The sequence below is a fragment of the Myxocyprinus asiaticus genome, chromosome 12 (assembly GCF_019703515.2).
Source record: "Myxocyprinus asiaticus isolate MX2 ecotype Aquarium Trade chromosome 12, UBuf_Myxa_2, whole genome shotgun sequence".
Lineage (NCBI taxonomy): Eukaryota > Metazoa > Chordata > Actinopteri > Cypriniformes > Catostomidae > Myxocyprinus > Myxocyprinus asiaticus.
This window is the reverse complement of record NC_059355.1, coordinates 19746031-19764856: the sequence shown is the minus strand read 5'-3', so window position 1 is coordinate 19764856 and position 18826 is coordinate 19746031. Positions and strand designations below refer to the sequence as shown.

The window sequence follows — 18826 nt, the reverse complement described above, 5'->3', positions numbered from 1 at the left end:
AAACAACGACGACAACAACAACGACAATAATAATAATGATAGTGAAGAATAAATATAGCATAATAAATAGTAGGCTATACATAATAATACTATATGTCAGAAAGTGGACATTGTAAGTCAAAAATAAAACTGACATTTATTTATTTTCTTTTGTAATTATTTTATTAATGAACTACCCAGCCTTTGACGTAAGCCTGACTGAGTGCGACATCTAGTGGAATAGCTCTGTAGTTACAGCCTCATCCAGATGTGCAGGCAAGAGGGAATTGGTAGCCTAAACTTGTCAGTTAACCACAGTGTAGAGGAGTTTGACAAGATCATTTGCTTTGTAGGATAAAATAAATACCTCCTCTTGTTCCTCTTTCAGTCTTTTTCCAAACAATTTTCTTGTTTCCCTTTTTTAATATTAATTCCTCTTTTTCTTCTTCTTCCTCCACCATTTATATTTCCAGTTGCATGTGAGCATTGCAATGTGTGTATGTGTAGTCATGACGTAGTCATGCACCTCTCCTCCTCATAAGTTGGGTAAACACTCAGGGGAAGTTATTTCGAACTGAGGACGGACAGAAGCGAAAATGCAGCTGGTGGCATGCCTTTTTTGCGTGGTCTTATTGACCTTATGCACAGGTAGGCCTATATCGTTTTTCCCTCATGTTTATATATATATATATATATATATATATATATATATATGTATGTATTTTACCACCCATAACCGTGTTTTATTTGCATATCACTGTGAGTTGTGACGTTGGCGTGCATTTTACCTTCCACTGAGTCTAATTCTCATGCAAAATCCCTTTTCAGAATATTTTGGTAGGCTATAGCCTTATGGCAATTATTTTAAAGCATTCAGAAATGGTTCTAGCAAACATTTAATCATAGCTGACGGAAATGGTCTGATATGGAGCTCTGTGATATTATTATAATTATGCCTAGCCAATGCTTATTATTTTTTGTCATTACTGTTTATATCCTCTGTCGCCTGTAAACGTTAAATGTTACATAAAACAAACTGTACAATATACACTTTTTTATTTTCTTTTTTCTGTCTTTGTTTATTAATGGATCTGAACTATATTAATATTCTCATTGAGCATTGTCCTTACAAATGTGACCTTTAACACACTTGCCCCAAAAACGCCGGCCACATATCTTTAGAGCTTATCTATCTATCTATCTATCTATCTATCTATCTATCTATCTATCTATCTATCTATATATATACTTTAAATATTTAAATATAGGCTTTAATGTCTCCCAAAAACTGCTCTAAAAATGCTGCTCAGGGTGTTTTTCTGCCACGTCGGTGTTTACTGTAAAGGACTCATTTTCATACTCCTCGCGGGTCAGAGCTCCAGGTCAGGCGCGCGCTAGTGCGCGCTCCCCTGGGAGACTCGCTCATGAATGGCCACTTTGTGTTCTACCCTGGAGAAACAGCGCTGGGAAAGACAGGGAGGGGCTGAAGTGTGTGAGTGTGTGTGTGTGTGTGTGTGTGTGTGTGTGTGTGTGTGTGTGTGTGTGTGTGTGTGTGTGTGTGTGTGTGTGTGAAAGAAAGAGATAAAGAATACAAATTAGACCCCCAAAGGACTCGTGGAAAGAAAGAAAGAAAGAAAGAAAGAAAGAAAGAAAGAAATGGGGAAGAAAGGAAGGACACAGATTGAAGTGTTTGAGAGACCAATCACCAATTTTTTTTACATGACAAAAAATCAAATAAGCTGTATTAATGAGCCAAATGTTGCGACACTACATAACATTAATAACCTCTCAGTCATTTAGAATTGTAAATTAATTTTACATGAATAAATCATATTATCATTACCATGGAATTAATGTATCAAATGGTGACCTTGATGCATGTCTGTCATGTTTTTAGATGCAAACCCCATAATTAAGGAGAGCTTTGCAAAGCAGCTTCTCCGCACCAAGAGACAGAAGCCTGGATACCCTGATGAACCTATGAGGGTGGGGAGCCAACAACAGACTCTAGGATTATTTTATCCACATTTTTAATAACGATCCAAACATCATGCTTGAGAGTCTGGCTGTAATTTAATTTATGTATTTTTAATCTGTGATGGTAAACAACTCTGGGTGCAATGTTGCTTTGTGATCTTTTCAATACAAAATATTCAGTAAATCAATATGTGAATCCATAACTCAGCTCCATGTCAGTACTCCAGAATTTAGAGTTCACTGCATTTATTTCAGGAGCACATGCTGCATATGCAGAGGCTGGAGCAGAGGGCTCGAGAGACCAATCTGGAGCACTGGCTGAACCCCCACTGCTTCCCCCGCTGTGACCGCAACTATGGCTACCCTGCCTAACCGGCCTACAGTGATCCATAAGTTCGGTTCTGAGGGCTTTAGTGCTTGACTGCAGTGTTTGAGTTTATTAACATGGAATTATTCAATTCTTTTTCTAGATGCCTCATTTTATTCAAACAACAACCTCTTTTTATAACAGGTGGAGAAAATGATTAACTTTCCATAAATTATTTTGGTGAATGATGGTTTACACTCATCATTTGGGATTTTTATATTCCAACAATGCAGCTCAGGGCAACTAACACACTCTGGCTGAATATCAAGTGTTGACAGAATAAAATCTTTGCAGGGGATTTAAGTGGACAAAAATTATTTTGAAAGGAACAGCAGTTTAAGTGTTTGTAGCTGCCCTCTATGTTTCCTTTTGAAATTTTCACAGTATACACGCTGACTGCTCTAAATAGTTTGATAGGCCTACAATTAAACTCAATCTCATAAGTTTTATCAAGGAAAACCGTTCATAATTAGTATAAATTAGTAAAGAGTTATTTTTACGTGAATGCAGTCAATACAAATTTATTTTTTTTTCAGGGTGAAGACGACAATTGCGGTGACGACTATGCCGATGAAGACAACGAAACGGATTGCAATAAAAAGACCCCAAAATGCTGAGGAGGTCAAGGACGCAAAAAGCCGTGAAGACACCCACATATCGATAATATAGAAGCATTTTAGAGATGTCTTATTTAGATATAATAAAACCCGATACGATATTATCGGTCTAAAATATGTGTTTGAGAAAATAGAAAACGTATTACAACATGTAATTTTAGATTGGAGACTAATAATAAATGCTGTTCACAAAATGTTGATTGTGGTTCCTCATCTAATGAGTTTTCACTTTAGCAGAAGCCTATTATTTAGTGGTATTAGAATATACACTAAATATAAGATTTTTGAATAAATCCGGGAGCGGCACGGTGGCTCATTGGTCTCGGTTCGAGTCCCGACTCAACTGTCTTTGGAGTTTGCATGTTCTCCCCCTGTTCCAGTACTGGTTTCCCCCACAGTCCAAAAATACATGCAGGTTAATTGGAGACCCTAAATTGCCCGTAAGTGTGAATGTGTATGTCTGTATGTGTTGACTGACTGACTGGCCTTCGGCCCGAGACAGCTGGGATAGGCTCCAGCGACCCTGCATAGGACAAGCGGCTATAGAAGATGGATGGATGAATAAATCCGACAGTAAAACTATGACCGCGTTTAGAAGAGTGATGATCCATACATAACCATGAGTTTGACACGGTAAAATATAAAGGCCCAAAATACACTGATGTATAATCGCTGTGTAGTATAAATTTGACCACTCTAAAGAAATTAAGATAAGTAATCTTAAAATAAATAATAACGTATTTAAAGATAATTCTTAAATAAATAATGAAAATAAAATAAAATAAAAGGCTATCAAATTTAGTATCGGAATTATGACAGCTAGACTAATAATGGTATTTGTCCAAACTAAAGGTCTGTGAATTCAAATGAATAGGCGTATTACCTTAAAACAAGGACAGATCTCTTCTTGCATTTAACGCTACTGTAATTTCGCAAATAATCATCACTTCTTATCGAAATATCTATGGCTGTTTTATTTTGGTTTTCCAAAATGTTTTTAAATGTTTCATTCAGCACAAGTAAAGCTTATTTACTCAATTTCCCATTTATTATCATGTAAAGTAACTTTTTATTTGCACTAGATCTATAATAGGCTATTTCTTGAAAAAACTATGAAGAATAATATAATTATAAAATATATAATAAAATAATATAATTTAGCATCACTCGATATTTATGAAGGTGAGTTTAAGTTAAAGTAATAATAATAAAACATAAAAATCAAAGCACGTCCATTAATCTACAATTCACTGTATGGTCGAAAATCTTATTGGCACTTTTTGGTGTAAATTGTTCAGGCCGCTGTACCGTCTATAGAATTATAACTGACACACTAAAAAAAACAAACAAAAAAAAAAACAAAAACAAAAACAAAAGAAAAGAAAAAAAGAAACCATAAATTATTACAATAATTAAAAACTTAATGGCGCTAAGTGTGCACATTTTCAACTTTTAGGTTTCACGTAAATGAGTTTTTAATATTCATCTGAGATACATTTCATTATTCAATGTATATACATATATATTTAACGGTAAACGAATTGTGATTAAAAACAATTTACAAAAAGAAAAAAAAAGAAAAAAAAAATAATAATAATAATCCAAGGCCCATGTATTTATCTGAACGCATTTCTATTTACAACAGCTTTAACAATTCTAGTGCATGCAAAACTTTTAAATCAGCAATTTCACAATAAATACAGTTTTCAGTGTGACAGAAAAAGGAATAAGAAACTTTTATATACAATACACAGAATATTTTTGATAATAAGGATTTATGAAGAGACCAAGGTTACAGTATAATCATCTTTTGTCTTTGAAGAAGCCTTCGTCTGTGCTACTCTCTTTGATCGTTACAGTCAGAAAGTTCGTGGTCACGTCCGTAACTACGACCTTCTCCACATTGCTAAGGGAAGGTCTCCACGTATCTGCCTCCTCGGGCTCTCCATATATGCGCGACACTGGGATTTTGGCGATAAGCGAAGGCTGTCTGTTAGTAGAATCGCCCTGTTCAAACGTGCTTCGTTTTGAAAGGTGTTTATGGTGAAAGTGGCTTGTTTGCTCTTTAGTTCTGGTGTCCTGTAAATCTCCATCCACTCTGTTTGAATGCAAACTCCACTCTGCAGAAATTTGCTGAGTGCTTCTGCTGGCTACAACTCTGTTCTGTTTCAGGGAATATGTAGCATCCAGGTGCTTGTGAGATAACTTAATTCTCTCACTTATGTCAGAGCACATCTCTTCCTCTTCTCCTAAACCTAACTTTGCCATTTTGGAAGGAATGCTTGCCATGGTTTCTTCTGCTGTTCTTTTTGCTGGCTCTGGATTCAAGGAGCTTGTATATACATCTGTGAAGCGTAGTTTGGGTTTCCGTCCCCTCTTTTTAGGGGTAGGGCTAAATGTATCAGCATTGGGTCTGGGTGAGTGTGGAGAATGTTGCTCCCTTGGTTCTGGAGGTGGAAGCCGCACACTTTCCCCTCGGTTGACTGTGCTAGGAGGAAAAATTGTGGGCACCACAGCACGCAGGCCCTCTCTTGCTCTAGGGGTTACAACAGGCTCTGGACTGGAATATGTAACACGGATACCTCTGGAAGAATCATTCCTAAATTCATAAGACTTGGCCTTTTCCTTAGCTTGAGCCTGCAAAAAAAAAAAAAAAAAAAAAAAAAAAAACAACAAAAATTATATATATATATATATATATATATATATATATATATATATATAATAAATACAAATGTACCAGTTAGAATTAATAAAAAATACTAAATTATGCCCTTCTGCTAAAATAGTATTTACTTTTTACTTACTGCAATGACTGCAAAGATACAGTTGAGAAAGTTTTATTATAAACAAATATTAAATAAAAAAGATGCAATTAACCTTTAGAAGAAAGGTCTTGAGCTTAGGTCCTCTTTTCTTGGGCCCAAATATTTCTCTCTCACGTTCCCTGAATGAAAACACAAAAATATGTGTGAGGTGAATTCTTAGATTTCTTCTCAGTGACACCACAGAAATTGTCGGGCCCCCAATAGTTTTATTTTTATTTATTTTTTACCTCTCTTCAAAGGCAACGAAAAGGCGAGAATCGAGAATATTTTCCTCAGGTTCCCAAGTACTGTACCTGCGGGGAAAAAAAGTACAACGCGGTGCACTTGACAGTCAATCTCTAGTTACATTAAAGCACTGCTTTATCGGCCAGTTAGCTGGGCCAGCTAATCTTGCAGCATGCAATCTGCCAAAACCAGCCCGCTGAAATAACCAGTATGTTCATCTGACAGTGGCTGCATGCCCTTCTCGATATATCTGACAACCACTGCTTGCACTAAAATACTATGACAAGGCACCACAGAGAGGATGGTTTGTATTACTCACTTGGGTGACCAGCCCTTCCATTTCACGAGATATTCCATTCGACCCTGCGCGTGCCGTCAGACAAAAAAAATAATTCGTTAGCGTGAGCCAACGACATGATCACATACATGCAGAAAATGTCGCGATCATCCTCACGTAAAACATACCCGTCTTATTCGTCTCTTGATGATCGATTCGGCCGCGAAAACCCTCTCTCCGACAGCCGACAGCTCCATGTTTACCTTCGTCTACCGTTAGCTTGCAGCGAGGCTAGCTGCGAGCGCGAGTCCGGTCCGCCTGCACTCGCTTCAGAATTTCATACAGCCCATAATACTCTCGTGCACAGCCAGACGTCATCACGTTCTTTAGCATGTTGCCTTGGCACTGCTGTAGGTGGAAACATTTTGAGGCCGTTCATTGGCTCAGTTGTTGCTATGTGGCCGGGGCTTGCTTGCTCAGTGTCATACCAATTTAAATCCTTGACAGAAAATTATAAGATCTCCTCAGTGCTTGGATGAACACATCAGAAGGTTGAAGATAAAACAAAATAATAATACAATTAAAAATGACGTCAAGACAAAAAATAAAAAATAAAAAAAATAGAATACACAAAACACATAATTAATTAAACAGTATAGGCCAGGAAGAGCTTAATGGTTTTTTATTTTATTTTATTTTTTATTTTTATTTTTTATGGACTTAAGCACAATTCATTAGGATTTATTTCTATTAATATTATTAGTATAGCCTACTGTATTGGTCAGCTGTTATTATAGCAACATGACAGCTTATTCTTATCAATATTCTGTTGTTCACAAGGCTGTTTTGCTAATTCTAAGCCGCATCAACAAACATGATGTGCCAAACTTGTCACCGCTTATCACAACATGTCATTTTATTTTTTTATTTTTTTATTTATTTATTTTTTTTTTTTTGAAAATCAACAAAAGCAGGTGGACAAAAGTTTGTGTTCCTGCTACAGAATTTAAGTCAACTTAATTATTTTTTTAATGATAATTTTGAATAATTTAATGATCCTTTCCAAATTCTAAAATATTTCTAATGGTCGATGAATAAATGGTTAAATAGAACACGCGGAATCTGTAGCTACTTCAGTGCTCATAATGTAGCCGACTTTTGCATATTATTAGTGATAAAATGAAGGCTAATATTAAAGGGAAACAATATATCCGTTTTATAACTCCCGAGAAATAAAACGAACCACTTAGACTATAGCTACTTGAGTTTTATCTAACATATTTAGCCGAAACTTTAGCTCCGAATGTCTTGAATATATAGATTCGTCTCCAAAATGGATGGTTGTTTTGAGGGGGGAAATCCTTGATTCGTAGGTTGTCAAGAAAATCAACAAGCATTTGTCTCAGCAAATAATATTAAGCTTAACGTAAATTATATTTAGAATTCAAAATCAAATTAATCAAACTGCGTCACGTGAAAATATAATATTATCATAAACAATCCCAAACGTATCTAATTCTATACTTAATTTTATTAATAAAATATCCCAATTTACTTATTTTAAAAATAAAAAAGACATTTTATGTATATGAAATAATCATATTGGTCCTTTAATAATTCTTGAGGATAAGAAAATTGTGAGTTGAAACTATCATTAGGCCTAATGATGATAACACAAATACAACCAAATAACAAAGCAATAAAACAAATTGTTGGAAAATAATGAGAATGGATCATTTTTATACTTTTGCCAACGTTAAAGCATTTTTTTATTTTTTTTATTTTACTCAAACAATCTAAAAAAAAAAACACACAATGTATTATTGATTATAACGGCAAATTAAAATATATATATATATATTTTCATTTCGGAGAAAAATACGTAGATAGAAGAATATATATATAAAATATTTTTGACTATGTAATTAAAAAAATTAAATAGCATACAACTTTCATATATGCCTAATTCAGTTAAACAAATCTCAAATAAATATGGTGGTTCAACGAAAAAGATGAATACCCAAAATACGTCTCTTAACACTGAAATTGCGTGCATACATTGACATCAGTGTGTATGGAAATGTATTTTACATTAATTTTCATTCATTTACGGTGATTAACCTCTACAAAGGCAAATAACTAGTCACCAAATTTTCTCGAAACTTGTTCACAGATCTCTGCATATTCGCTTAGGTTTCTTACAGGAAGACATCACTGCCCATAATTTCAGCATGTCAGTTTAAAAATACAAGTCTGACAATCACATTGAAAAACACTGACCGAGTTCGGAATGGAATACTATCATACTATACTCTTAGCCTACTGTTTATGCTATAGACAGATGTGGCAGAAGTAGTAAGAGTATGGGTAGTATTCCAATCCCGAACTTGAAAACTCTCCCGAGTGCTTTACTTGTTGAATTGTAAACACACGTTTAGGAATAATATATATATATATATATATATATATATATATATATATATATATATAAAGAATATCTTGCAACTTTTCACTTTATTTATTTATTTATTTATTTATTTTTGTATTAATTTTCAGGACAGATAATAGGCTATTCTTTTGATTCAGCCTATAAATTGGTCTATAAGCTTACTGAGGGAGGTTCGTTTTGTAGTGTAAAGCCAGTGTGCATCAATCACAGGAAAAATGAACTGTTGAATGTTTTGAACATGATTGTGTGAGGATTGTAAATGGATTACGCCAAAATAAGATCAAAGCTTAAGTATTTCGCCTTTAAATGCACACAGAATGAAAGCAAGTAAAGACTGCTTGCTGAAGATTCTTTGCGGAAGATGATTGGTGGTTTGGCAGCTGCAGTGGTTATATCCGTATATGGGCTCAAGATCGAGCTGGAAGAATATTATTGGTTCGCTCGTTTCTGGGCAACCATCAGGAGAAATTCTGCACAATTTACGAACGTAAATAGCAAATACCTACTACTTTGTCCTCTCCAGTTTGTTTGATGCAATTTTCGACAGTCTTGATAAAAACAATAATGCATCTTTCGAGATGTTTACCCTTAAAAAATAAGATCAGTGCAGTTTTCATTGTTTCTCCGATTTAGTTAGATGAATATGCAGGTTATATCAGAGTTAGATTTGTAATATGACCATTAATATTTCTGTATTTCATATAGTCATAAAATAGTAAGAGAACTGCTGTAAGCATTTCAGAAAAATAGTGCATTAAGTTACTGATTTACATTTAAATTGATACATAAACACCATTTATGATTATTTGAACATTTATCTGAAGTTGAACAAGGTATATTGCCCAACTCAATCTTATACTGATTATTTAACTGAATTGAACATGGTAAATTTACAAACTGCTTCCCGAAGGCGAGTTTAATTTAAGAAATTATGTTTGACTAAATTAAAGATGTTGATTATCTTTGGTGTGATAAGTCAATGTTTCTATAATGACCACAAACATTTACAGGTCTCCCAAATATTTCATTCACAGTTTCACGTTTTTCTGTACCTCTCCCAAACCAAAACACGCTCACTAATGCGATTTGTGCTCAAATAATGCCTAATTAATTACTATTACTTTTATTGTTGCGAAAGAAACTGTTCAAAACGCCTTTTAAATAACCTTTTATAATTAACCACCTACACTCAAAATTGCACTGCTGTAAATCTGAATTCATAAGCTGATTGCAAAAAAAAAAAAAGTGGATGGACCAAAGGAAGCCATTTTATAACTGCAGCGCAAGAGAGCAGCTTCAGTGCTGGCGATACAGCAGAGGAAATGGTTGATTCTGTTTCATTGAGGATGAAGTGTTTTCTGAAGCCAGTCTTTAACACCAAGTTCACCAATAACCATCCCTCTCTCTGCTGCTTGTTTATTTAATGGACTAAAATGGAGCACGATCATGCCGTGACAGAGGCGTTTGCTGTCCGCCATGTTAGCGATGATAGAAAATAAATAGTCGAATTCTTCATCAAAGCCTCACGATGATAAAGCGAAAGACACAATGAAGCCTATTTTAATTGATTACACAAGAACCCTCTCTTGACGATGATATAGCCTACATTTGACGATGAATCTCTTCTTGGCCGTCTCATTTGGACCGTTCAGCGCATAAAGAAAGTTGCCAGTAGTCCGGAGGCTATAGCTTTATTATATTCCAACTCTAACAACATCTTAAACCTATAGAATAAACAGATGTTCAGCTTTGAGGGAGTTTCATTTGCCTTTGATAAACTCAAGTAGTCATGCCTGTACATGTTAATAGTTCAAATGTTGGCGCTGTTTAGATTTACTTCCCGAGGACACGAACTGATAATCTGATCCAATCTTTAAAATTGAGTTTTATTTCGTTGTCTGTCTTAACACTGTCCTCAAAATGTATTCGCCTTAAACAGTCTTCTTACAGAAGCAAAGTCTAATATTGGCTACCAAGATTAGGAAATAAGATTTTGAACGATAATGCGTTTTTTTATTTGACATCCAGATATTCTCACCATGCACACAAGTGAAATATTATGTCATCGATTTACACAACTAACATTCACTACGTTAAATTGTGAGCATTGTTTCCGAATAATGGAAATAAGACATTTAATGGTCCATTGAAAGTTTTGGTCCTTTTTTCTAACAGTGAGTTATTAGTGTCTGGTCACTTAAATCTGATTATGACATTTCATTTTTTAGGATTTCCGGGGGAATATCAACACGAAAACAGATGATTTTAGTAGACTCATTTGGTCGAACAGGCTTATTTATCCCTTATTGTTTCTCGCAAGTGGCATGTAAAAATGTGACATGTCTTGTCTTATCCAGACAACCATTTCACAGACACTGAAAAGTTTCCTTGACAATCTCTGTTTTAATTAGGATGTTTTATGTGATGAGCATTAGCTTCACGCAGAATTAATCATTCTAGAACATTTGCTATTTTCATTGACTTTTCAGGAGATCATTGGCCTAAACGGCCTACAGCCTCTCGTATGCAATGATACCCTACCTGTGCTTTGAGAATAATGAAATAGCCGAACACTGCCACTGCCAGCACACCAGACATGCTGCTTTTAATCCAACGGCACTGATCAGACATAGCCTACAGCATATACCGTTACGAGAGTTGTTACATTTCTCTTTAAATATGAATCATTTATTTCCAGTATTGAAACTCTGAAGTTGAGTGTGTATTATAAAAACCTGAATGGTATTTTATCAAAACCTTTGACATATTTGTGTGAAATTAGAGCAGGGCCTCTGGTTCTGAGGAAGACTTAACTAAACAACAACTAGGCATGTCAGTCAAATGACGGCAGGCTGACATGTAAAATATACTGTATAAAAGGATTCCATCACCTCTCTACTGCTAGTTTACATGCTTAAATGTTACGGGCACATACCAAGCAAGCTATTGTCTACTAAAATATGCTTTGATTTTTTAATTGTTCATTAGCTGCCAGAAAATATCAGTTCTGCAGTTCTTGAGCACGCTTGCAACAGTGCAATGTTTCATGCACACCTAAAACATATACAGTACCAGTTTTTTTGTCTTCCGGTGGGAATGTCTGATGCAAGCAACACTGTGTTGTCAACTAGTTTAAGGGCCTGAATTATATCATAATGCACAGTGTATACAGTAAATGCAGAGGAATGCAACACTTTCTGAAGGACAAACCCTCTTTAGCATATAAAAAAAAACAAAAAAAAAAACATAAACATAATAAAAGTCCAGGTGTCACTCACCTAAGTAAGTCAGTGCAAGCATTTAAGAGAGAACTCATACTTAAACCACACACACACCCCTGCTTGAAGTACAAAGACTCAGGTATTATTTAAACATAAAATATAACTTTTAATATGCTTATTTAAACCTAAATAACATACATTTTGAGTGACATTTGTTTCGAAACAGACTATAAAAGACATCAGTAGGAAATGTTTCTCAGTATTACATGTAGTAAGTGCTTCTTATATTATAAGCCTTCTGAAATGCAGCATTGCAAACAGCTTTGATGCTAAGTAATATTATATAATATTTTAACAGAAAACCTGTTCAGTTTCTTTTTTCTATTCCTAACATGGAATAGTTAGAAGTGTGAATTCAAAAATTAATTCAGTTCAATCATATGCAGTCTGAGGACTATCAAAAGTTTACTCTAGAAGATTGTTTCACAATATTCAGGCAGGCTTGTGGACTTAAAGATTAGACATGCTTTACATTTGTACAAATTCACAGTAAACAGTTGGTAGTCTTTAAAGACTTGCCATAACATATTCCTCAAACAGTCACATACTCCTTAAATGTCACTGTGAGGCAGTTTGCCGTGACATCTGTAATTATTATATTCCCAAGAAAAGGTGTAAAGCTTGAAACACGTTTTGGTCCCATTTCTGTTTCTTCTTCTACCCGTTCTGGTGTGGACAATGCTCCTTTCCTTGTCGGCATAGAGTTTCCAATCTGAGAATGTGTAGAAACCTTCCTCTCTTCTCTTGACCGTACACAGCTGAGGTCTATGGGTTCATCATGGTTGGTGTCCAGGTTTTCAAAGTCATGTCTGCAATAGTGTTGATGGCCATTGAAGTGCATGGTGGAGCTGTAAGAGTCAGAGACATCAGTATGTGGAGCACTTATACTCCGAGAACTCCGGAACTTCTTGGCCACCCCCCTGCCACCCTCTGGGTCAGAGCAACAACGCTTTAGAGAGAAGGTGGGAGGACCACATTGGGTAAACTGGGTGCCACTTTGATTACCCTTCTCAAGGGCCACTGGAGTCTGAATGGGCTTGGTTGTCAGTTTCAATGGTCGATCATCAGATGCATAATCTCCAGAGCTGCAGAGCTTCTCTGAGTCATTTGGCTCAAACACTGTTGGGTCTGCTTTATCAGAATTGTCCACTCCACAGGATAATAGCACATCGGAAAGCCCAGGAGGGGCAGACTCAGTACTGTCCTTTTTAATCACCTTCTCGAGACTTTGCTTCTTGGTGTGCTTTAACTTCTCTAAGCTCTCATTTGTTCCATTAGACTTACAGTCATGTACTTGTCTTTTTTCCACAGCATCTGCCACTCCCTTCTTAATTTTAGCTGCCTGGGTGCCATTTTCCATGGACTTGCTCATGACAATGACAATGCGGCCATTTTTATTTTTGTTCTTTACTATTTTCAACTTGCTGCTTATTCCATTGGCCGGTGCCTTGTCCTCTTTTGCATCACTTTTTGTGTTCACTTTTGAGTCTGCACCACTATTTAGTTTAGCCGGAAGCTTTTTCAACTCCATCGTAATATTTCTCACCTTACTGAGGGATCCAGAATCTTTTTCTTGAACCCATTTCTGTTGTAGAGCTGGAGATAAGTCCCAGCCCTCAGGCACTTTGGTCTCTCTGACCTTCTGATAGAGAGAGTCATACATTTTAGGGTTGGGTTGGTAGTGGTGGTGTTTTTTGCTGTTGAGCTGGTAGTAGTGCTTCTTTTTCCCATTTGTTCGTGCCTCTCCCTGGTTGTCTTTTGGGTTGGGCCGGTAGGGATGGTGCTTCTTGCTGTTAAGCTGGTATTGCTGGCTTTGGACCAGGTCTGGAATTGTTTTGGGTTGGTTATCTTCACCCTGAGACACCTCCTGGAGGTCTGTAAGAACACTGGATCTTCGAGCAAATGATGGCACCTGGAAATCAGACAAATCAACATTTAGCTATATATGCATGAGAAACAAGCAGTTGCGTGTCATCCACGGCTGTTAATTGGGTACATAGTGTTCATGGGCATGATTGTAAGTGGTAAATTACCTGCATGAGAAGATGTTTTGGTTTGGGCCCTCGTTTGCGATAACCCATTAGCTGCTCTTGTCTTTCCCTGTATAGAAGAATCTCAGATTATATAATGTCTTACTAATTCTAATTCTAAATTCAAGACAGGGCACAAGACACTTGACTACTCTGACCTTTGTCCATTCATGATAAGCAAATGACTGAATGTCTTATGTACCATTTTTAAACGTGCCTGGGTTATAAAAAGCATATAAATGGCAATATGTGACCATAAAATAGCATAAACATAAGAACAGCTAGTCTGTGAACTTAGTTTACTATTTTGGTGTAAAATTCCATTTAGAAATAAAGTCTTTAATAAATAAGAAAGAGAGTTGCATGTATGTGTTATTTGACAGGCTTTTCAAATTGGTTATACATGACCATAAAATAGCATAAACATAAGAACAGCTAGTCTGTGAACTTAGTTTACTAATTTGGTGTAAAATTCCATTTAGAAATAAAGTCTTTAATAAATAAGAAACAGAGTTGCATGTTTGTGTTATTTGACAGGCTTTTCAAATTGGTTATATAATTTAGGCCTACTTGTCAGCTCAAATTGCATCTGTTGGCTGTAGATAAATGGGCCATCAGCTTTTCTCCCATCCACCCCAATATCACTTGATATTGCAAAAAAAAAAAAAAAAAAAAAAAACTAATTAGACGACCTAGAACGATTCTATAGCCTACTTGAGGGGCGCCAGCAATTTCTCCAATCAGAATTCCATGTGGTGAGGGAGCCAGGTAATGGCGCGCAGAGATGCCAGTCTTCAGGGTGAATACCAGATAAAATGTGTGTGGAATTTTACGGAGACGTGAATATGTGCAGCCATTTGTAATGGAAGTCGATTAGTGTGAGTGTTGTTCACCTCGGCTGTGACCATGATGGAAAATTAGATGTTCATGTGGGATTACTGCAGTATACTTTAATTTTATGTATTTTCAAGACTTTGGTATTGAATGCGCTTTGAAAATACTAAAGAGGGCCAATAGCGATAAGCCGTCAGCCAAGCCAGACAGGAATAATAATAGGTACAATGTAGGGGTGTAACGGTTCTCTGTAAAAAATCGAACCGTACGATTCGCCACCCACGGTTCGGTAAGCAATGGCACCGCGGTTCACCTCAACACAAGGTTTTGCGAAGAAATTAAAGCGTCAAATAGACACATTTACAACCTCCGCTAATGCACCTGAATGGATCTGTAGATGGATATGTTCCCCGTGCTTCACGTGTGTCAACTTGACATCACTGTTCTGTAAGCTTGTGTGTAGTTGAAAATGGCAAGTGGAGAAAATGAGCCGCTGATAAGAGAAGCACCCTCCCTGCGTTATTTAGGTCTCCTGTCTGGGAACATTTTCTTTTTGCAGTCAATTGCAACAGCGATGGTCAAAAAAACGTTTACAAAACAGGCACTGTTTGCAGTCATCGCTCGACGCGAGTCGATGATCATTTACGACAAAATCACCGGATAAAAATAGCGCGCAGCGCGCACAGAGCCTCAGATGAGTCGAAGCTGCACACATACCCTTTCGTTTTCACGCAGGCACTCAGTGCTAATTCGGACAGGCATATAACAATAACTAAAGCGATTGGGGTGTTCATTGCCAACGATATGTTTCCCTACACCGCTGATGAAGATGTGTGAATTCCGCGTATGATTAAAACACTCGAAATGCGTCACAGCATCCCTTGTATCCATTTTAGTATCAAAGTTCCTTCTGTAGTGATGTACAGCTTCCGAATATTGAATATGTGCAGTAAAGTTTGAAATGCATTTTATGTCGATGCATGTAAAGTAATAGTGCAGGTATTAAGTTAAAATGTTGATTTAGTAATTGGAGGAATTGTTTTGTTTGTTGTTGTTTTGTTTAAGACCACAACGAAAATTAACCATGGGTTTACTATAGTAATACTGTAGTTTCCATATAGTAACCATAATTATATATATTGTAAACATGACAGTAACCATGTTGATTTTGTGAATACTATGTTTTTACTACAAATACCATAGATAAAATATGGTTACTGTAAAACAATTATTTTTATTTATGGCAACCCTGTTGAAGTGTTTGTTACCAAATAGAGTATTCATACTTTGGATATGGCAGAATTATTTAGATTTTTTCTGAACATTGCAAATACCGAACCGTACCGAAATCGTGACCCTAAAACCGTGATACAAACCGAACAGTGAGAAATTTGAACCGTTACACCCCTAGCAGGCCTACAATATTGAATGGTTAACGTTTGTTGAGGTCAAGAGGCTACATTAGAAAAAGGAAAACAATGTGTCTAATAAACTATCAAATGTTCTGCCCTGTAAACATCATTTAATGGTTGGATGCTGGGTCCTGAACGTGGCATTGGTGTACCGCGCAGTTAAATACAGTCACATTTCGTGGTGCGCCTGCGCACAAGCTTTCTCCCGCTCTTGCTTGCTCAACCCCCCTTCTGTCAGCAAGAGAAAGTGAAAAAGAATGAGCACGACCGCAGCGCCAGTAAAAGCGTCTCCACTCCTCCCCTTTCGACTGTACAAGGTCAGGGCGCCAAGCCGAGGCTGCTTCTATATCTCACCTGTTTTGAAAAGCGACGAGGAGTCTCGGGTCCAGAATATTTTCCTCTGGTTCCCATGTGTTATATCTAAAGAGAGAAAGGAAAGGAGGCGGAGAGAGAGGGAGAGCAGAGAAGCATGAATATAATCAGCTCTCTCAACCAAACTATCTAACGTGGTTGTCATCCGAGCGATTAACGAAGGGAGACACTAAGATGCACATACTAAATGGATCTTCAAAGACGTTAGAGAGCAAAACGATTCTGTTCAAAGCAAAGGCTCCCTCTAAAAACAGCAACAATATGTCCTATTTTATATAGGCTATATTAAAAAAGCATATCGTTTTTAATACTTTGCACAAAATGAAAAAAGGCCACATTTCACTGGCATTAAGCTTAAATTTGAAACATTGCAATTCAACATCAAAACTATGTATTCCTCACTAACAAGCGCAGTTAGCCTCTCTTTCTCATACACTGAAAAAGCAAAAAGACATCTTGCTGGGAAACTTACTTGGGAGACCAGCCTCTCCACTTGACCAGGTACTCAAACCTTCCCTACAGAGACCATAAAAAACAAAAGTCATTTTCGATTGAAAATCATCAATAAATTGTTTTATTGATTATAAATTAATAAAATAAATACAGACTTGACTATATTATCCAGGGGTTTCAAACAAATCCGTACACTTGCGGACAAGTTATTGCGTTTAAAACACAAACCTTACTTGCACGTTTTACACTCTTCCAGCGTGCACAATTTTAACAGTGTTAAGAAAACAATCACAAACCTTTCGAATACGTTTCTTTTCGATGCTTTCCACCGCGAAGACGTGCTCACCCGCGGCGGGCAGCTCCATTTTCAGCCCGCGTTGTTGGTGCTGCTCAGCGCGCGCGCGATAACATGAGTGTTTTTCTTGCGCTGATTCCTCGCGCTCTACTCCTCTGCTCTGTATGATCTTTCGCTTCTAGAGTGAGATTCAGTTTTAACTCTCAAATGAGCTGCAGAACGTACTTCATGCAAATAGCCGTGGGCGTGACGTCACACACAGGCGGGGCGCTGTAGAGGCTGGTCAGCTCCGTGCCTGCGGGTTTACTGAGCAAATGAAGAGTCGTTATAGCAGCCTCTCATGTCTGCAGCGAAAATTCTTCCTTCATGACGCAAAGTAGGGGACACTCGTGGCAATTAATCCATTTTCAAATTCAAGCTTGATTACTTTTGCAATGATTATTAGCTGTCAGGTGACAGATTTCAATCATTATCATCGTCACAAGCAGCAGCAAGGTCTTCTGTGTTTTCCCATTCATTTAAAATTGATATATCAGAGGAGATTTTAAGGGAAAGAATATAATAAAAACTTTAAAGCTAGGCTATTAGAAAAAAAAAGTACTTTTCCTTTTTTACAGCACAAAAACTATAATAGGGTATCACAAAACGATAACACTTCTTCTCCTTTTAATTTTAACTGTAATGATGATTTTAATGGTGATTTCTTTCTCATCTTTCCATTGAAACAATGTAGCCTACGTTGCATAAAATAATCAAATGGTAGTGAATGGGATTCATCATCATAATCTATTCTGTAGGTTAGACAAGTTTATTTAATGTTCTGACTCAACGCTTGTTTTTTGGTTTCTGAAGATAATGCCTATTTGGACATCATTAGAATTCAACTTATTTAATTGCATGGATGGCTACCTGCATATTAGACTAAGGTTTACAAAATGTCGTTGTGTCTTTAAACACTTGTGCGCATTCAGTGCACATATAAGTGGACCGCGAATGTACCATGTACCATATGTAGGTCACTGTGGTTGGTCTTCAAAGCCTCCAGCAAACAACAAGCTGATATTATATATGCATTTCCATCTGAAAACTGCCTTCTGACGGCCAACGGCTGCTGCAAGACCTGTGAAAAAAAAAAAAAAAAAAAAAAAAAAAAAACGTGTGAAAACCCTGGGCAATGCTTGTGCCACAAAGAATATGCGCCGCATACCAGTTACATTCTCTTGAGTTGGCACACACACACACACACACGCACACAAACACACACACACATTGGTGCTGCTATCCTTATGAGGACTCTCCATTGACATAATGATTTTTATACTGTACGAACTATAGATTCTATCTCCTAACCCTAACCCTACCCCTAAACCTAACCCTCACAAAAAACTTTCTGCATTTTTACATTTAAAAAAAAAAAAACATCGTTTAGT

General features: G+C 36.7%; 3 protein-coding genes across 3 annotated transcripts; 1 reads left to right on the top strand and 2 right to left on the bottom strand.

The window, feature by feature from the left end:
- The first annotated feature begins 469 nt into the window (after positions 1-469).
- c12h17orf67 (chromosome 12 C17orf67 homolog) lies at positions 470-3128 on the top strand. The gene is made up of 4 exons (XM_051712143.1): positions 470-627; positions 1877-1965; positions 2212-2349; positions 2860-3128. The coding sequence occupies exons 1-3, from the start codon at positions 576-578 to the stop codon at positions 2326-2328; spliced, it is 258 nt and encodes an 85-aa protein (XP_051568103.1). The 5' UTR covers positions 470-575; the 3' UTR covers positions 2329-2349; positions 2860-3128.
- A 1262-nt stretch (positions 3129-4390) lies between these two features.
- Positions 4391-6605, bottom strand: cbx8b (chromobox homolog 8b). The gene is made up of 5 exons (XM_051712113.1): positions 6459-6605; positions 6313-6356; positions 5996-6061; positions 5821-5887; positions 4391-5577 (listed from the first exon to the last, which is right to left on the bottom strand). The coding sequence occupies exons 1-5, from the start codon at positions 6525-6527 to the stop codon at positions 4744-4746; spliced, it is 1080 nt and encodes a 359-aa protein (XP_051568073.1). The 5' UTR covers positions 6528-6605; the 3' UTR covers positions 4391-4743.
- Positions 6606-12082: 5477 nt separating this feature from the next.
- LOC127449015 (E3 SUMO-protein ligase CBX4-like) lies at positions 12083-17633 on the bottom strand. The gene is made up of 5 exons (XM_051712085.1): positions 17398-17633; positions 17121-17164; positions 16631-16696; positions 14034-14100; positions 12083-13912 (listed from the first exon to the last, which is right to left on the bottom strand). Exons 1-5 carry the CDS (start codon positions 17464-17466, stop codon positions 12533-12535), a joined length of 1626 nt encoding a protein of 541 aa, XP_051568045.1. The 5' UTR covers positions 17467-17633; the 3' UTR covers positions 12083-12532.
- Positions 17634-18826: the final 1193 nt, after the last annotated feature.